At 34.3% G+C, this 17870-nt stretch overlaps 1 protein-coding gene across 6 annotated transcripts in view; it reads left to right on the top strand.

Moving 5' to 3' along the window:
* LOC111865689 (cytochrome P450 302a1, mitochondrial) overlaps window positions 1–16275 on the top strand; it is a 22978-nt gene extending 6703 nt beyond the window's left edge. For 3 of the 6 annotated variants that reach the window (XM_023853905.2, XM_023853909.2, XM_023853910.2), the window contains exons 2-9: window positions 4181–4414; window positions 4789–5026; window positions 7218–7408; window positions 8719–8923; window positions 10239–10404; window positions 12000–12248; window positions 14418–14624; window positions 15740–16275. In XM_023853905.2, the coding sequence (XP_023709673.1) occupies window positions 4204–4414; window positions 4789–5026; window positions 7218–7408; window positions 8719–8923; window positions 10239–10404; window positions 12000–12248; window positions 14418–14624; window positions 15740–15859 (1587 nt within the window). In that variant the 5' untranslated portion in view covers window positions 4181–4203 and the 3' untranslated portion in view covers window positions 15860–16275. Of the gene's footprint in view, window positions 1–4170; window positions 4415–4788; window positions 5027–7217; window positions 7409–8718; window positions 8924–10238; window positions 10405–11999; window positions 12249–14417; window positions 14625–15739 lie in introns of all 6 variants that reach the window. The other 3 variants (XM_023853907.2, XM_023853908.2, XM_033751922.1) reach the window with 2 other exon arrangements.
* Window positions 16276–17870: the final 1595 nt, after the last annotated feature.

The following is a 17870-nucleotide window of genomic DNA, read 5'->3' on the forward strand; positions in this document are numbered from 1 at the left end:
GAATTCCAAGTCTCTTGAATTTCCCTCATTTATAGTTTTAATTCGCTGATTCCGCGTGGACGACAAGGGGGTAGATAGCTCCTCCCTTGTGTTCTAATTTCCTAAAGTTAGGCTTTCATTGGGTCTTATCGGGATGTGGGCAGACCCCCTGGCGTCTGATCGCTGCGTAAGCAATCTCTTCCGATTCTCTAGTGCCCGAGTTAGGCAAACTTCTGGCGCTGTGAGGACACAGCCTTGCTGGGCAAGCAGATTCCTAACCTACTTGCCATTACTGATGTTTACAAGTTGCGGCAATAACTGTGCAACACTGTTCGCTAGGCGCGAACATTTTTGGGCCGTGGCTTCTTCTACTATCTCGAATTTTGGGGCATAACAACCATGTTGTTCCAAATCAAATCTTTCATCACCTCTTTTAATCATGAAGTGGTAATATAAGATACCTGCAGAATTTCTTGTCCTAAATGTGAGGTTGAAACATTTCTCACTGCCTCGAAAAATCATTCAGTTACCTTTTTACATCAACTACATTGCCTTCCCCAGTTAGATAGCACCCATCTTATCAGTTTTGTCCATCATAACTTCACCTCAACTCACTGCCCAATACCAGACTTAAACAAAGGCTTCTGAAGTTCCATATAACACAAACCCTAAAGATGATGGCAATTACATTGTTTGCTGAAATATAAAACCTTCAACATTCTACGTGACCTATTTCTGAATGCCGTAGTGTACAAAATGACCACTGTTCTTGCTGTGCTTGCAACAGATTAATCATCTCCAATTTTAAGATTTTTTTGAGCAGAATTAGGTATAAGAATATAAGTTCCATGAATTATGCAATTGTTCTCGCTTGGAAGGTCTTGTGTAACTCAAATTTTATGTAAGTCAGAGCATTACTGTAATACGTAAATGTATGTACACTTATATGTGTGCTTGTGAATGTTTGTGATTTGCAGAAAGAAAGCTGAAAACACAAAAAAAAAAATAATTGAAACATGGTGAAAAAATAAATTATTGTAATCATAGAAAACTAACATTCCAAACAGCAAAATTTCATTTACGTTTCATTTTACTTCTTTGCGTGTCTTATGGCAAAATTTTAATAAGGTCAAATTTATGTAACTCGAGTCTTGCATAATCCAAGGAGGGTCTGTATTGAAAAATGTATCTGTTAGTTCAGTTATGGCAGGATGATAAAGGTAAAACCTTTGTTTTGATTTTTTAACCAGTTTTTAAAAGTATCTAACTAAACTAACTCAATGGAGCACAGTCCTTTTTGAGAAACTAATATTCGCTCTCGCAGTCAAAAAATTCTCCACCTATTATGGAACCCAAAGACATATTACAATGTTGCATTTTTAAAACTGTTACTGCTGATAGTATTAATTTACTTTCCTTTAAATACTGTGTGGAATTTGACTATTTTCTTCTAAAAATATGTATATATATATGTAACTCATATTGAGGTCATGTCTAAAAATTAAGATGTAGGAACTAATGCTCAGATGATAATAACTGATAATATAATGTCATCTGAACAAGGAGGTAATCCTCAGTACATGAGAAATTATAGTAATTATAATATAACAAAATTTCAAGAAATGCTAAGCTATGAACTATGGGGTTAATCTTTTTACAAATGACAATGTAAACAGTACTTTTAATGTATTTCTTAATACTTATTTAAGAATTTTTTACTCGTGTTTTACTAAAAAAATATATTACTTCCAAACTTAAATGTAACCTGTGAATGACTCAAGGGATACGAATTTCTTGCGAAAAAAAGAGGAAGTTGTATCTTAAATATAGACAAGATGATGATCCACATTTTAAACTGTATTATAAGAAATACTGTAAAGTACTTACTAAAGTCATTAAAGAGGCTAAGAAAGTACACTATGATAATAAAATTTCAAAATCTTATAACAAAATAAAAACTACATGGTCAATTATTAAAAAAGAGACTGGATTTAAACTCAGAAGGATGAACCCCAATCGCTGAAAGTCGATAATATTATGATACAGAATAAAAAGTGCATTGCAAATGTATTTAACGAATACTTTATCTCAGTAGCTCAGACACTTATACATGATTTAAGCAATAACAAAATTCCAACCAACATCAGCCCATTATACTATCTGGGCAATAAATACACGTCTACTTTTAAATCTATCAAATGGCAGTATGTCTCAACTAATGAGATTAGAAAGGTAATCAAATCTTTGAAGACCAAGTCTTCACATGGTTATGATGAAATTTCCACTAGAATTTTAAAAGCAAGTATGCCATATATAACTTTGCCACTAACTTACATTTGTAATCAATCCCTTGCCCAGGGAATGTTTCCAGACAGATTGAAATTTGCTGTAGTTAAGCCAATTTTCAAAAGCGGTAATAAATATAAACCAGCCAACCATAGGCCTATTTCATTACTGACAGCCTTTTCTAAGGTTTTTGAAAGGGTTATATATAATAAATTGTATGAACATATAGACAGTCTCATATATTGGACAATAATCAATATGGTTTTAGACCTAATTCATCTACAGAAAAAGCATCCTTCAAATTAGTAGAGGAAATACTAAAAGCAATGAATAATAAACAGTTTGTTGGAGGAATATTTTGCGACTTACACAAAGCCTTTGATTGTGTCAATCATGATATACTTATCCAAAAATTAGAGTTTTATGGAATAACTGGCAAGTTTGGTGCCTTAATTAAATCTTATCTGAATGGAAGATATCAAAGAGTAACCCTTGGCCCTAACAGTTCTATTAATAGCTCGTCTAGTTGGGCAGAAATAATATTTAGTGTACCCCAAGGTTCAATTTTTGGCCCACTTATTTTCCTCTTGTATATAAATGACATAACTAAGGTTTCAATTAATGGAACAAACATATTATTATATGCAAACGATACAAGTATAATAGTGACTAATCTGGAATACGCTGACTACAAATCAGCCATGACCAGAATATTTTGCAATATTAATACATGGTTCAGAACCAATCTGTTAAAATTAAATATTAATAAAACCCACACTCTCCAGTTCACTTTAATGAACTATGAGGATCACAGTATGCATAATAATACTGATCAAAATTTACTGACTAATTTTTAGGCCTAAATATTAATAACAGGCTGTGTTGGAAGAATTATATTGATTACCTTGTTACTAAATTGAGTTCGTCTTGCTTTATTATGAGAACAGTTAAGTCTACGATATCATTAAGTAGCTTAAGAATGATTTATTTTGCTTATATACATTCTTTGATGACATGGAATTATCTTCTGGGGCAATTCTTCATACATGACAAAACTTTTTATTATCCAAAAGAATGTTATAAGGATTATGATGGGATTAAAGAAAAGAGATTCATGTAGAGACTCTTCCAAGGAAATGAAAATTCTGCCTTTGTGTTCTCAATAAATATATTTCCTGATGCAACATACTATAAATAACATACATTTGTTTACAAGAAATACGGAGGTACATAATATTGGTACCAGACAGATTGTTAACCTATTTCCACCGAGTACTTCACTTACTAAAGTTCAGAAGGGTGCATATTATTCGGGTATAAAATCTACAATCATCTGCCTAAAGAGCTCAAACAATTATTCAATAACCAGAAATCCGTTGAACGTTCCCTAAAAAGATTTTTACATGCTGACTCTTTTTATGCATTAAATGAGTATTTTAATTACAAATGTACATAAATTTGAATGTTTTAACGCCGTATTTTAATATAGTTAGTATAGGAGATGTGAAAAGTTATATTAATTCAAGTTATATTGTAGTTACTTTTAAATTATGTCTGTTAATCAAAATATTATCTTTTTACCTCATATTATTGTATATGTTAATTAATTAATGTGGGTGATCTTCATTATGTGACTTATGTGACTTTGTGTATGTATATGACTATTTCCACATCCTGAGCCTGTTACCTGTATGGATATTTATGGAAAATAAAGGATATGTTTGTATGTATAAATTCATCTTGTGGTTTCGAGAAAAATATCAACATGGTAGTGATATGAGCCTTTGAGATATGAAACACTTCTTGAAATATAAATAAATGTTATAAAATACATTTTTATTTCATTAACTGTATTTTCTTTTTCAGCCTTCTTGAAGAATATTGAACTACTTGTTAATTCTTCAGTTTCTTTCAGAGTGATATTTGGAAGGAAATAAAATGTGGTGCTTCAAGAAAGGGTCACTGAGGTTTCACCATGCCTTCAATCCATGCATAGGAAAGACATGTCAGCTAGCTGATGATGTAGCAACAAGAGAAAATGACATCAGTAGGAACCATGATACTACTGGAGCTCGCCCTTTTAATGAAATTCCAGGGCCAAAATCTTTACCATTCATTGGAAGTCTGTGGCAATATCTACCAATATTTGGTTAGCAAGTTCAGATTTGAAATATGATATCCAAATATAATAATTTCAGAATTTTTAACTTCACAAATAAAGAATTTGGTATGACTCATATCTACCTTGGACCCAAAAATTGGGCTCATGACATGTCACTTTTGAAAGAACCTTACTGTAACACAGTATCACCCAAATAATAGAAGAGAAAGAGGCTTTATTTGACAAAGTTCACCATCTGAATTTTTGTGTCTTTCCATTCTTCAAATACTAGTTTTCTCTTTCCATTGCCGTTTACCTTATTCATTAAGGAACATAATTATCATTTTATTGTTTAGCCGTTTTTAAAAGAAGTTCACTCATTGAATAACATCTATGTTAGTTGATGTTTGTTTCATGTGCAGGAAAATATAGTTTCAAGCAGTTGCACCATGGTGGTCATAAAAAATTGCAAGAATTTGGTTCAATAGTTCGAGAAGACATAGTCCCTGGTGTTTCTGTTGTGTGGGTGTTCACTCCAAGTGATATTGAGCAAGTATTCCGAAACGAAGGACGTTACCCTGAACGCAGAAGTCACCTTGCTTTACAAAAATACAGAAATGATCACCCTAATATCTATAATTCTGGTGGACTGCTACCAACGTAAGGATTTTGCTGATGTAATTTGTTATGCATTATTTGAAGTGGTAAAAATATGGTAGAGCAGTCAGGTTTTTGGATTTTTAATGACTGATTTATTTGTTATAATAATATCAAAATATGATTTACTTAATGCCTATATTATGAAGCCTATTACAGACAAAGCTGTGGGTGAGGTATCTCTTAAAGCTATGGAAATGAACACTTACAGGTACATGATCTTGCATAGTTGTAATAAACTTTCAGTCACCAAACCCGTACTTCAACTTCAACTTTATTTTCATCCTTAACTAAAGCGAATGCAATTGGACGTGTCAGAAAATAACAGCGAATACATCACTTGTCAAAGTCACATAAAAATTACACAATGATCTATCACAATAATATAACAACTGTTTTAAAGTACTTAACAATAATAGACGCATAAGACCAAAAGAAAATATCAGTAATATAAAACACATAAACACAATATTAAAAATTCAAACCAAAAGACAATCTGATCTTAAATTCCAAAAAATCAATATGACTGAAATCACAACAAATGTGTCATATAGTTATACATTAGGTCTGTGTCAGATTTCATCATTTGATTTCAGTCTAATTATTTTTAAAGTAAAACATTTTATGCTTGTGTTTTTCATTGGGTAGGGTACTGTTTGTGTTATGCTATAATTCAATACTCTCTTCTAGCAGGGTAGCAAATAACTTCAAGCAGCTGGAAAGATTACAGAATAAGAAATTCAGATTTGAGTCACTGCTCTACCTGTACAAGGTCTTGTGGTATAAGCTTTAAATCAGCAAGGAAATAGGGACAACTGTTATCATAATCAATACATGTGCATTTTCTTTTATATATCTGTGAGACGAGAAGAACAAACACTAAACAAATGTTCATTACTTTCTATTTAGAAATCCTGAATGATATAGTTTGGAAGGTTTCATAGTCATTTCCTAATACCTCCTGACAGGTTGTGAGATGTTTACAGAGAAATATAAAAAAAGTTATCAATCTATACATCAGTTGTCTGGTGAGTAGTATATAGAATTGTATAGTATAGTATAGCATCAGGGTGGATGTTAGTGGTATTTCTGTTTTAGGAGTAAATATGGCTGATTCTGTGAAAAGCATGAAGTAGGCTGTGAAATGTTGCAATCCATATCAAAAGAAGAAAAATCGCACTGCAAAAGACATGTTCTGCAATAGGTGTGTGAATTATATTATGACGCTGAACATGGAATGAAAATTTGTGACAGCTGCAGAAAAAATCATATCAAAACAGGGAATTGCAGCCTTCATAGTTCTAAGTCAGATAAATCTGCTGTTATATGGGTGACAGGAAGTTGTATTGTTGATATGAGTGTGGGAGAAATAAACTACTGATCATCATGGGATACCAGAAGAACAATATCACCTCCTAATCAATCATTTAGAGTGATGAAAGTGTCACTGAGAGTTAAAGTTATGGTGTCTGTAGAAAGGTCCTCACAAACAAAGAGGGGTATAACCGCCATATTTGCCACATAGTACTGACAAAATCATTTAAAAGTATTATTAAAAGAATATTTTAACAAGAAGTTCTGGGAAGAACTAATCACCCATTTTCCTTTGATTTGGCACAGACCATATAGAGAGCAGTGCCTCTGACAGTACTTCATTCCCCTCGGAACGTCTTTACTGAGTTGTTACCTAGGAAAGACAGGAAGGATACACACAGATTGATGGGAGTAATTTATGAAGTATGCTGTTGAGATGTGGTCAGCTCTCATGATATCCATACTAAGTTTCATAAAGATTGGTTCAGCCATACAAAAGTTGATAGGGGAGATCACAGACACACAGACAACATGGTGATTTCATGAGCCTATTTTATTTTTTAAATGAGGAAAATAGGCAAAAAATAAGAAAGTGGAAGTAACATGAGGGTGAAGAAAATTACATAATGAGGGTTTTTGTAATTTGTACTGTGGGTACCCACCTACCGTCACCAAAATCTCAGATCTTATACCCAGCCAGAAGACTACATGGTGCCATAATCCAGAATATAACAATATTAAAAGCTTCAAAATAATCATTCCTTAATTTCAGACTAAAGACTCTTCTGAAATCTCTGTGAACAAGAGAACAGTGCATGTGTAACCGAACATTATATTTATATTCTGATTATGTACTCATTGCAACATTTTTGTGTATTAGGAATGGACCTGAGTGGTGGAGACTCCGCAGTGAATTTCAGCAAGGTTTAAGTCGACCACAAAGTGTGAGGTTATATTTACCTCAGACTGACAAGATTATTCAGGAGTTCATTGATCATCTCAAGATCTGGACAAAGTCTGCTGGGAAATATCATGATTTTTCTGACGAGCTGTCTAGGCTTCTCCTGGAATGTAAGTACAATATTGCACTTCCAGTGAGGGTCATATTTGATATTCTTGTCATAGGGAGGCAATTACTTGTACAAGAAAAACCAGCAGGTGGTATAGCTTGTAAAGGCATTTTTGTGACCTATGGATGATTTAAAAACTGTATTCTCCAACCCTGCCAATATTTGATGGATATAGTCACACTTTTTCTAATTATTAGACAGTTAAGATCACATGACTTTCTACATGATATATCTCTGTTAATAACATGGCAGCAGGTAAGTGGCTGAGAGTTTAGCAGGTTTATCAAATCTTCTGGATTTGTTGGCAACAAAGAGACTTAAAATTATGATTTTAAGAACTTGCATTTTAGATATGCTCCATTACTCTTTGGTGTTTGTTTTAAACCATCACAGATGGCTTTAAGTCTAGGATATCATGAATCACTTGACTTAGGCATGGAAATTGGAATATTAAAAACTTTTCATAAATCAGCTTTTATATGTTCACAATTACAAACATGGCATTGTTGTGCAATTTTGATTGGAAAGAAACAGATGGTAACAATTGAAAGAAAGTTTACATGGTAAGTAAACATAAGAAAGAATTGTCCCTGCATTTAGGAACTGTGTGCCATGAAGATGTATGCAGAGTGGAAATGTAGCTTTATACATTATTAAGCTTAGGTACAGGTGAATGACATGCTTCACATTCTGGTTGCTCTACATCTGTGCAGGGACAAGAACCTGGGTGGGCCTCAGTACCAGTGTGACATAATGGAAAAATGTCCCTACATCTGCCAAGAGTTCTGTCCAGCACACAGCCCATCTCTCTGTTGGGTGCCCATCACATCTCAGAGGTCTTGTAAATACTTCCTAGAGATACTGCTGAACCTTAATCATTTCTTATGTTCAGCCAGACTTTCAGATTTTAATATCCCAGAAAAAATAAAATAGTGGTCAATATCTTTTTGACCTCAACCCTTCAATTCAATATAAGGATTGTATGTGTCTGTATAATGGGTTTTGGTGGGAAGGTCAGAAGGAAAGAAAACACTAGGAAGGCTTAGATATATATATGAGAGGATAATACTAGAATTGATCTCTGAGAAATAGGATGTGGTGTTATAAACTGGATTTGTCTGGCTCAGGACAGGGACCAGTGGAGGGATTCTGCAAACATGGTACTGAAACCTCAGGTTCCATAAAATGTTAGGAAATTCTTTAGCAACTGAGTGACCAGTGGCTTCTCAAGAGGGTCAACTCAATGGAGTTATTTAGTATGTGTCTTGTTTTCCTGTATTCATTTTTTGTAATGATTCTTGTGTATTCCAGTGATTTGTCTGGTGACATTTGATGTTCGGTTGGGAAGCCTGAGTGATTTGGAACGTAAAAAAGGATCACTATCTTCCATGCTTCTTGAAGCAGCCTTGTCAACCAATAGCGCTATCCTATTAACAGACAATGGACCTCAGCTGTGGCGCTGGGTAGAAACAAGATTGTACAGGAAACTGAAGAAGTCTCAGAAATACATTGAACAGTGAGTGTTAATGATTAAATTGGTGATTCTTGCCTTCCTCCAAATCCTACCCAATCATTCTGTGTCTAGTCCATGTTCAGTGCAATAGAAATCTTAAAAGATAGGCCGCATGAGTCCTATAGTGATACACCTATCACAATTGTATTAATAGGATGAAAGTATTATCATGTGTTATTGACTAGACATGGGGTTTGTATTCGTAATTGAATTTATTGAAAACTTAGAATTCGTAACTACAAACAATTATAATATATACATACATACATCTGCGTTTCAAGATATTCATAAGTGCAATCTGCACTGAATATGAAACATGTCACAATATACTAAAGTACATGCTTAACAAATCATTGTATCATGCTAGGTCTTCTCAGTTTGCTACACCTTTCCTAGTTGTTGTCTGGCACTGTGGCTTAAGAGTATCTTCTTTTGCTCATGATGTTGTCAGCCTCCTACCATCTCTCTCTCATCTGTCAGCTTTTAACTACATTTATGGCCTCCTGGCCATAACTAGACATCACTGACTGCCATTAGCCATACCTGGGTATCTCTGTTGGAATCACTAAACAGTAGGCAGACATTATGTGTAAGCGAAATGTGCCTTTTAATGATAACCCTAAGGGTACATTACCTTCTTGTTTACTGAGGAGTATCTTGAAACAATATATTTTGTAATGTGTATATATTAACAGTCTTCAAGTGCATACAATCCCATCTACCACTTCTGCACTACATGTTTCGGCACCATGATGCCATCTTCAGGTGTATCGATCCATTAACCATTTCACTGCTTGCCTTTATATGTCCATTTACAAGTAATATTAAATTTGTATACGTCCTTATATAATAATAAAGTTTATGTATTTAAAACTTGTTAAAACTTATTACCTCATATGTCATATTTTAAAATTCGTGTGTATTATTAATCATTCACATTGGAGTCATTCTTCTTATGTTTCTAATGTTGTGTGTATATTATGTCTTATGATGTGTTCTGCCCCTGTGGCTGAATGCGTTATATTGTTGGATGTGTAGGTGGGATTGTATGCACTTGAAGACTGTTAATATATACACATTATGAATATGAATCAGTGCAACAGGACGCTAAAATACAGCAAAATATTTTGTTAAACACTATGTATTTGGTGGAAGATTTCTGGCAGCTACGTACAGGTATAGTAGACTGGGGTAATTATGAGGATGTGAACTGGAACTGTACATCCCATTGCTCCCTTAACTTGAAAATGTGTGTGGTCTATGCCTCCCACAGGCCACAGGTCCAGGTGGACTGACTTATGACTCTTTTGTCTTTCAGGATTGCAATAGATTTTATTTCCAAAAGAAAGGAATCCTTAAAACAATCTACAACCACCAAAAATGAGGTAAAATCATTATTAGAATTGTATTTGTCGTCTACGGAACTTGATATGAAGGATGTAACTGGAATGGCAGTGGACATGCTGTTAGCAGGGGTAGATACGGTAAGATTATGTCCTGCAGCAAAAGTTTATCCTGAATATTCCCATAAGAGGAGTCAAATAAACTGGGTAAATTGTCACATGTTTGTGACTAGACACATGGTTTGGATTGCTAATTAGGTTTACTGGACATGTATAACTTATAACTGCATGTAACTATAACCATTTCAGAGATCTGCACACACACACACACACACACACACACACACAAATCACTATATTGTCTTCAACAGCTGTTGCCTGGTAATGGCTCCCAACAATGCAGATTCTTCAGCTTCTGTACCCATGTCATTAGTGGTTGGCTCCTATCTCACAACTCCTCATGGCTGCACTTAAGCTACCTCGTTCACCCTTGCTATATAGCCTCAGGATGGACAACACAGTAAACACTAGCGCAAACAGCTCCTCTATTTTGTGACATGTGAGTGCGCCATTGCCTAGTGATGGTTTGCTTGTTTATTGAGCCATTCTCATGCAATGGACAATGTTCAAATAGTCATGTCACACTATAGTATAACATAATGTATAATATCTATAGCTTCTACTGAAGTATCCAGAAGTTGTATGTCACTGCATTTGATTTCCATAAATCAATTTGCCATCCATGCTGGGTTGACCAAACTATGAAAAAGTTTCTCTTATCACGCCCTTTTTTATGGTGAAAAGATACAGTGGCACACACCTGTTTTCATAAAACATAAGCATATATAAAATAATTATGCTCATAAACATGGTTAAATAATTGAGATAGATATGAGAATGAAGTTTTCACTTCAACTTCAGTTCATGAGTTCCATTAATTTCAGATACACTGGTAACATTTTTTGTCGGAAATACTAAGAAGTATTTTTATTTCCCTTTGCCCTTCTCTTATTGAATGATGACACATTTGTTTCTAGAAAGAGAAGCACTGTGAACAGGGCTACGGGTTTTATTTTCTCAGACAAGGTGAATCCTCAGATTTTACTCCATTATTTCGTAAAGTAATTTCATGCACACAGAGGAACATTGCTGCCATATACCCTGTACTCTGTTGAAGCATCTAGAAGGGAGAGATCTCTCCAGCCAATGCCACTACAATGTTCAGGCTCTGAGGGAGTTAAATCCTGAAACACTCCTCTTGTTCTGAGGACATCAATAATGTTTTCAGAACTGCTTATAATTATTACGGTTGGTCTCTTTTATTTCAGGGTCTACATATCAGTAGACATTTGTTTTGTTGTTGTCTCTTATTGATGCTGCATGCATTTGGTGCAGTGTTAATAAAACAGAAAACACATATCTGCACTAACGTCATCCAAGAACTCGTGTAGGACTTAATTTTCAAGCATGTGTGATCGGAAAAGGGCCTGTATCTCCATTACTCCATGCCTTCATGGTATAGCACAAGGAAAACTATACCTTTATGTTACTGCAAATCAAGAGACAATATGGTTTATTACTTTATCTTAATATTTATTTTTTTAAAAAGAAAAGAGATCCCATTAACTTCAGAACTGAATAATCTGAAACATTTCTTTAATTACTGAGTGCTATTTGAATACATAAATATTGCAGATCAGTACATATAATTAAGTGCTACCTGTTTATATCCACAGACAAATTACACAACAAGTTTTGCTCTCTATCATCTGGCAACTAATCCAGAAGTCCAGAACAACCTGTATGAAGAATCCTGCCGACTTCTGATTGAACCCAACTCTCCTGTCACCACTGATATACTTTCCCAGGCTCAATATATGAAAGCAGTCCTAAAGGAGAGTTTGCGATTGAACCCCATATCTGTTGGTATTGGTAGAATACTGGCCCAAGATGCAGTACTTTCAGGCTACCATGTACCAAGAGGAGTGAGTATGCAACTGGATTATCAAGGTTTTGATGTTGGATGGGCCATCATATGTAGTTACTCAGCCAAGTATCTAACGGGTACCAGGATAGTGTGTCTTGAGGATAAATGGGGAATGAGAAGATGAACACTTATATCCAGCTAGTGTGTAACTTAAAAAGCAAGCCAGAAGTTTCACAGTCTTTCTTTTTCATGTCTATGGAATGTGTTTAGACAAAGGAGCATATTCACCTTGCCTTTTTAGCCTACTTTTCTTCCTTAAAGAAATAATTAGACTAGTGAAATTGCCATGCTCTGTGTGTGTGTGTGTTCACTTTAACTCCAACTGTTAAACACTTGGCATGAATGTAATGTCATTAGAAGCCACTCAATTATTTTACATATTAATTTCCTACTTGTATAATCAGTAGTAATAATGTATCAGATACATGAAGTTGTGAGGCTAGAGTGACACTAGGAACCGTTACTTTGGGGCCCTGGAATTGTGTTTGTGTTTACAGCTTGGAAAAGTACGGAGCTTTTATATTTCCTTTTTTATGAAGAATGTAAAACAGAAACATGATGGCCATTACAAATTTTTCTTTAGCTTTCAGTTAAATGGTGGTAGTTAATAAAACATCGGAGATAAGCATGTGAAATTTGGTACAGAGGTATTGTGTGAGTTATTGTAAGTCGGCAGTTACAAACATGGTGATGTGAAACTTTGAGATCACAACTGACAAATTTGACACATACAGAATCTGTACTGAAGTAAAAAGTTCTAAACAAAGAAAATAAAAGTAGGAAAATAATAGAGTTGTAGATCTTTTGGAATAGAATTCTGTGCAACAGGGAAGTAACCTTTGCGAGTTCTGCTTAGAACTCATTTCTTGTGTTTTAATTCTCTGTCATATATGACAAAATTAATGAAAATTTAGTTCTTGGTGTATTGAGAACATTAAAAATAATGATAGAGCAAATTTTTATACCTACATCCTTAACATTTTACACACACAGTGGCATATTTTTGGTTCTCGGGCCGTGTACAGTGTAGTAAAAATAGTTTTTAAAATTGTGAAAACATTTTCTTCAATCATTACTGTAAATATATTAGTACATTTATTGAAAATGCGAACAACTTAAAAAAAGTAACTGTCTATTAAATGGAGTATTAAGTACACAAGAAATGTTGTCTTGAGTGAGACGCTTTCATTCATTATAATTTCATCCCATTCCTTGAAGTCTTAACTGTGCTGAACATCTGAGAACAAAGAAGAAACTTTAGCATTTATTTGAATGGATTTTACACCACTTCCACAAACCTATGGTCACACCATCATAATTCAGAATTTAAAAGCTTGTATAATAACAATACAACATCAATTTTTATTTGCTCTAGGTATTCTAGGCATAAAACTATAATATATGACTTAAAATAATTATCAGCTTGAGAAAAGTGTATACATTACATTACTTAAGGCTTACTTCTGTTCATAAAAGCCAACTGCAATGTAAGCTGGAGAACAGCTTTCCTTGCATGTCTTTTCATTTTTACAAAAAGTGCACCAGCACGATAGGCACATTCTTAGCACTACCATAAACACTAGCCCATATCTACTATTATAATACAGCATTAATTTAAATTTTTTGGGGGGGGTTCCATTATGCCCCACCAGAATAATTTAAAAATAAGTTTTCACAAAAGTGGGTTCTGTAATTTTGAAACATGCCTCTGAAAATAGCAGATCACACTTAAGCTGCCAGCAGTCATGCCAAAATCGGTAACAATGTGATGGGGGTTATTCTATTAAAAATAACATCTGCAGTAATCAAATTCTAATACTGCCTAGCCTTAAGGCATCTGCATTAAGCGAAATGACAGATGGTAAAATTTATAAGTTCACAGAGCTGTCTAAGGGCTTGCCAGAAGTCGAGGTCCTAAGCAGCCACTTCAGTCTGCTTACTGATAAATTCAGTTCCATCCACATGAAAAGAATCTATGTGAGTGGAGGACATTGTTCATTATGTACAGAATAAACTGGATTATTATATGGTTTTTTATTCCCACAAATTTCTCTTTATTCGAATGATTATATTTCATGCATGGTTTCTTCTGCCATTTCTTAAATCTCTGCCATGAAGCTGGCGGGTCAATGTGATTTTTTTATGAAGTATCTATTCCTTGTTACAGACCGTTGTTGTAACACAGAACCAAGTGAGTTGTCGCCTAGCAGAATATTTTAATGACCCTAACAAGTTTCAGCCTGAACGATGGATCAAAACTCATCCATTATATAAGCAGGTGAGCCCATATTTGGTGCTCCCATTTGGCCATGGTCCTCGAACATGTATAGCAAGATGGTTGGCTGAGCAAAATATGCATGCAATCATCTTAAAGGTCAGTATGTTATTGTCTCAATGGTATAGGCCCATGTTTTATGAACTTTTATATCTTCAGAAATATTCTGTTCTAAAAATTCTTGACAACCCTACATAGGAACAAAGTGCCATGAATATGAAAGGAAATAGGACCTTTGCACTGTATATAGTAAGAAAGACAAAGAAAATCAAAATGAAAGACTTTTTACATTTCTCACACAAAATAAATAAAATCCATCTGTCTGCTAATTTCATATGAAAACAATATAAATGTTTTTGAAATCTGGATTGCAATTCTACACTAAAAGTTAAATATTTAATTTGTACAGCGAACTACTGATTAACTGCAGTAACAGATGCGAGAGATATCACAGGTTAGTAAAAACAGTGAATAATCCAAAATTCTGTAAGTAGGCCTGTGCAAAAACCAATAAGATAATAAGTCATAAACTTGCAATATGGTGAGAAGACTGCAAATTGTTGTTAAACATCACTGATACATGTTACTAAAACTGATGTATTTTAATGGATAATACACAAATCATTTTGGGAAGCTATAATCAATAACTGATGGGTTCCATGATTAAGTCCCATGATTATTCTGCCCATGGATAATCATGAGTCTGCTCTGTATCAGTCTATTACAAGAATGTGTTGAATGGTACACCCACTCCCCCCATATATCTTCATTGTATGGCAACTTTACTTTACTTTAATTGGTCTAATATAACTGTTACTTTCTGCCAATGTTAGAAGCATCTCTCATATTAAATTTCAGGGATACTCAACTTCTGCTGTGTCATATGACCATGTTTAGTTGTTCCATCACCATTAAATCTTTTGCCTTTCAAGGTTTCTCTGAGTTTATGGAATACAACGAAGTCACAGGAACCAGGTTGCATGAGCTTACTCACTTGTGTTTTGACCTATTAATTTCTTCACAAATGGGACTGAGGGGACAGGTGCACTATCACAGTGATTTACAACTCTCCAGTTCCCCATTTTATCACAATAATTTTGCCCTGTTTATAATTATTTTCTCAAGCTGAAGATAGTATGTTCTGACCAACTCATATTAAAGAAGATTAATTTAAGTGTTAGGTATTATACAAAAGTGGGTTCTCTTCTTTTCAGATTATCCGACATTATGAGGTAGGGTGGGCTGGAGGTGTTCTGGACTGCAAATCTTTGCTCATCAATAAACCTGATGGACCTTTATGTTTCACTTTCAAAGAACGTTCGAAAGTGCATTGAAGAAACTGACAAGACTACACAAAGAACTGGAAGTTCTATCATTTAGATTATTTTAATTTTGACATTTCTCATTAAATGTGATGTACTTATTATTTTAAATTTGAATATAAAGTTTACTGTGTCTGTTCAGTTGCATATAAACTAGTATTTTTTACATTACCCTATTTTTTGTCCAATTTTTCTTAAAATACAATACAGTATACTTCCAATTGTCTGCGCTAATGAAGGGGAAAGCATGCATGAATAATCACAAAACATGGACAATCCAAGTACTGGATGTGATCAGAAGACCATGGTGATTGTTACATATAGAAATAATTTTGAGAAGCTTGCATGGTGTCCAATTTGTTCAATTATCTTACAAAAAGAATGTACTGAAGGTAAAATGTGGGTTTTGGTTTTCTCTACGCTGGTTTATTTATTTTTTTCTCTCTCTCTCTCTCATAAATATTTAGCTTAAGATACATTCAAAGAAGTGTGTTGGTCTTCAAGTAGAGCGGTCAAAGTTGTTCAATCTAAATGCAGACTGAAGTACCCTGACAATTATTCGTAAACTCCAATCCAGCAGTGATTCAGTTGTTTTGTGCATAGAGACAAACAAGCACAGCAAAGGTAATAGGTACTTGCAAGTTTGCAAATGTGACTTAAGAGCAAATGGCTAAACTGCAAATCTGTACACCAAAAGAATGAAACTGAATATTTCTTATATATCTTTAATAAAATCTTATTTAATACTTTGAACTGTGTGCTTATCAGATTAATCGTCCACATGCATCTTTAATAAACCCCACAAAGCTGAAAACAACAATAACAAGACTCTATAATCTCTTAACTGGCATTAGGAAGTTAATTCAGTGCAAGAAACAGACCTTACATTATTTTTACTTATTAAATTCATGTTCTAGAAACATGCTGCAAATACATTAAATAAATAGTCATAGATGACCGACAAGGAGTGATCCTCTGTCTTTGGGGGTGGAAATGGGAGCTAATAAATTGTCACTGTACTAAATCATAATAAATTTTGCCAAAGAAAGAACTCTGTGAAGAAAATAACATTCACAAACTGCAACATTTATTTTAGGACATATTACAAATTGAACTTCTGATAAAGGGACACAGTCAGATTGAGCATATGGCAGTGGCAGTGATGAAAGATGATTAACATCCAGTATTTTAGAGAAGCTAGGTGATACAGACCATTATTTTGTGGTTGGGAAAGTTAGGGAAAGACTGTCAGTAAACAAACTTGGAATGCAGGAATATCCATTTTAAAATCCAAATTTTACAAAGCTGCAAACCTGGCCGAGATTTTCACCTGATACTACTCTTTAACTTCCACAATATTCAGATAATAACAGAAGTTTAGCCAAAGTCTAAGTTATTATAAACTAAAGCAGTATAAATCATGGTTTGATAATGTGTGTGCAAAATTATAAGATCAAAAGGAGGAAGAAAAATTAAAATGGTTGCAAAATACAAGTCAGATGAATGGAGATAATATGAACAACATAAGATCTGAATCCAGTAAAACTTTCAGGAAATGAAAATACCCCAAAGACAAAACTGATAGCTCGAAACAAAGAAATATAACAAAAATCTAAGCAGGTTGGTGTAGTGGTAATGCTGTGGGCTTGTACGCAGCAGATGCCTGGCTCAAATCTTGTCTGACCCAAGATTTCTTCTGTTTCCCGCAGTCCCTCTAGGTAAATGCCAGAAGAGTACCATGATTATGCCATGAACACTTCCTTCCAAATACTTTCCAATTCATTATTCAACAATCATTCTCTTAGCAAAATTACAGATCATGATATTGTGTTCAAGCATCCTGTTGCATTAATTAATATATTTGTATGCATATATTTCCATCTCAAATGCAACACATTGTCTGTCCTACTTCTCTGTCAGTGCACCTTTCAACTGTATATGACCATCATCAGGTGCAGGTCTGTCTTGGCAGAATTGTGCAGCTGTATGTCAAAATTACATATTGCTTGCGAACGCAATATCG

Source organism: Cryptotermes secundus, unplaced genomic scaffold (genome assembly GCF_002891405.2).
Source record: "Cryptotermes secundus unplaced genomic scaffold, Csec_1.0 scaffold19, whole genome shotgun sequence".
Lineage (NCBI taxonomy): Eukaryota > Metazoa > Arthropoda > Insecta > Blattodea > Kalotermitidae > Cryptotermes > Cryptotermes secundus.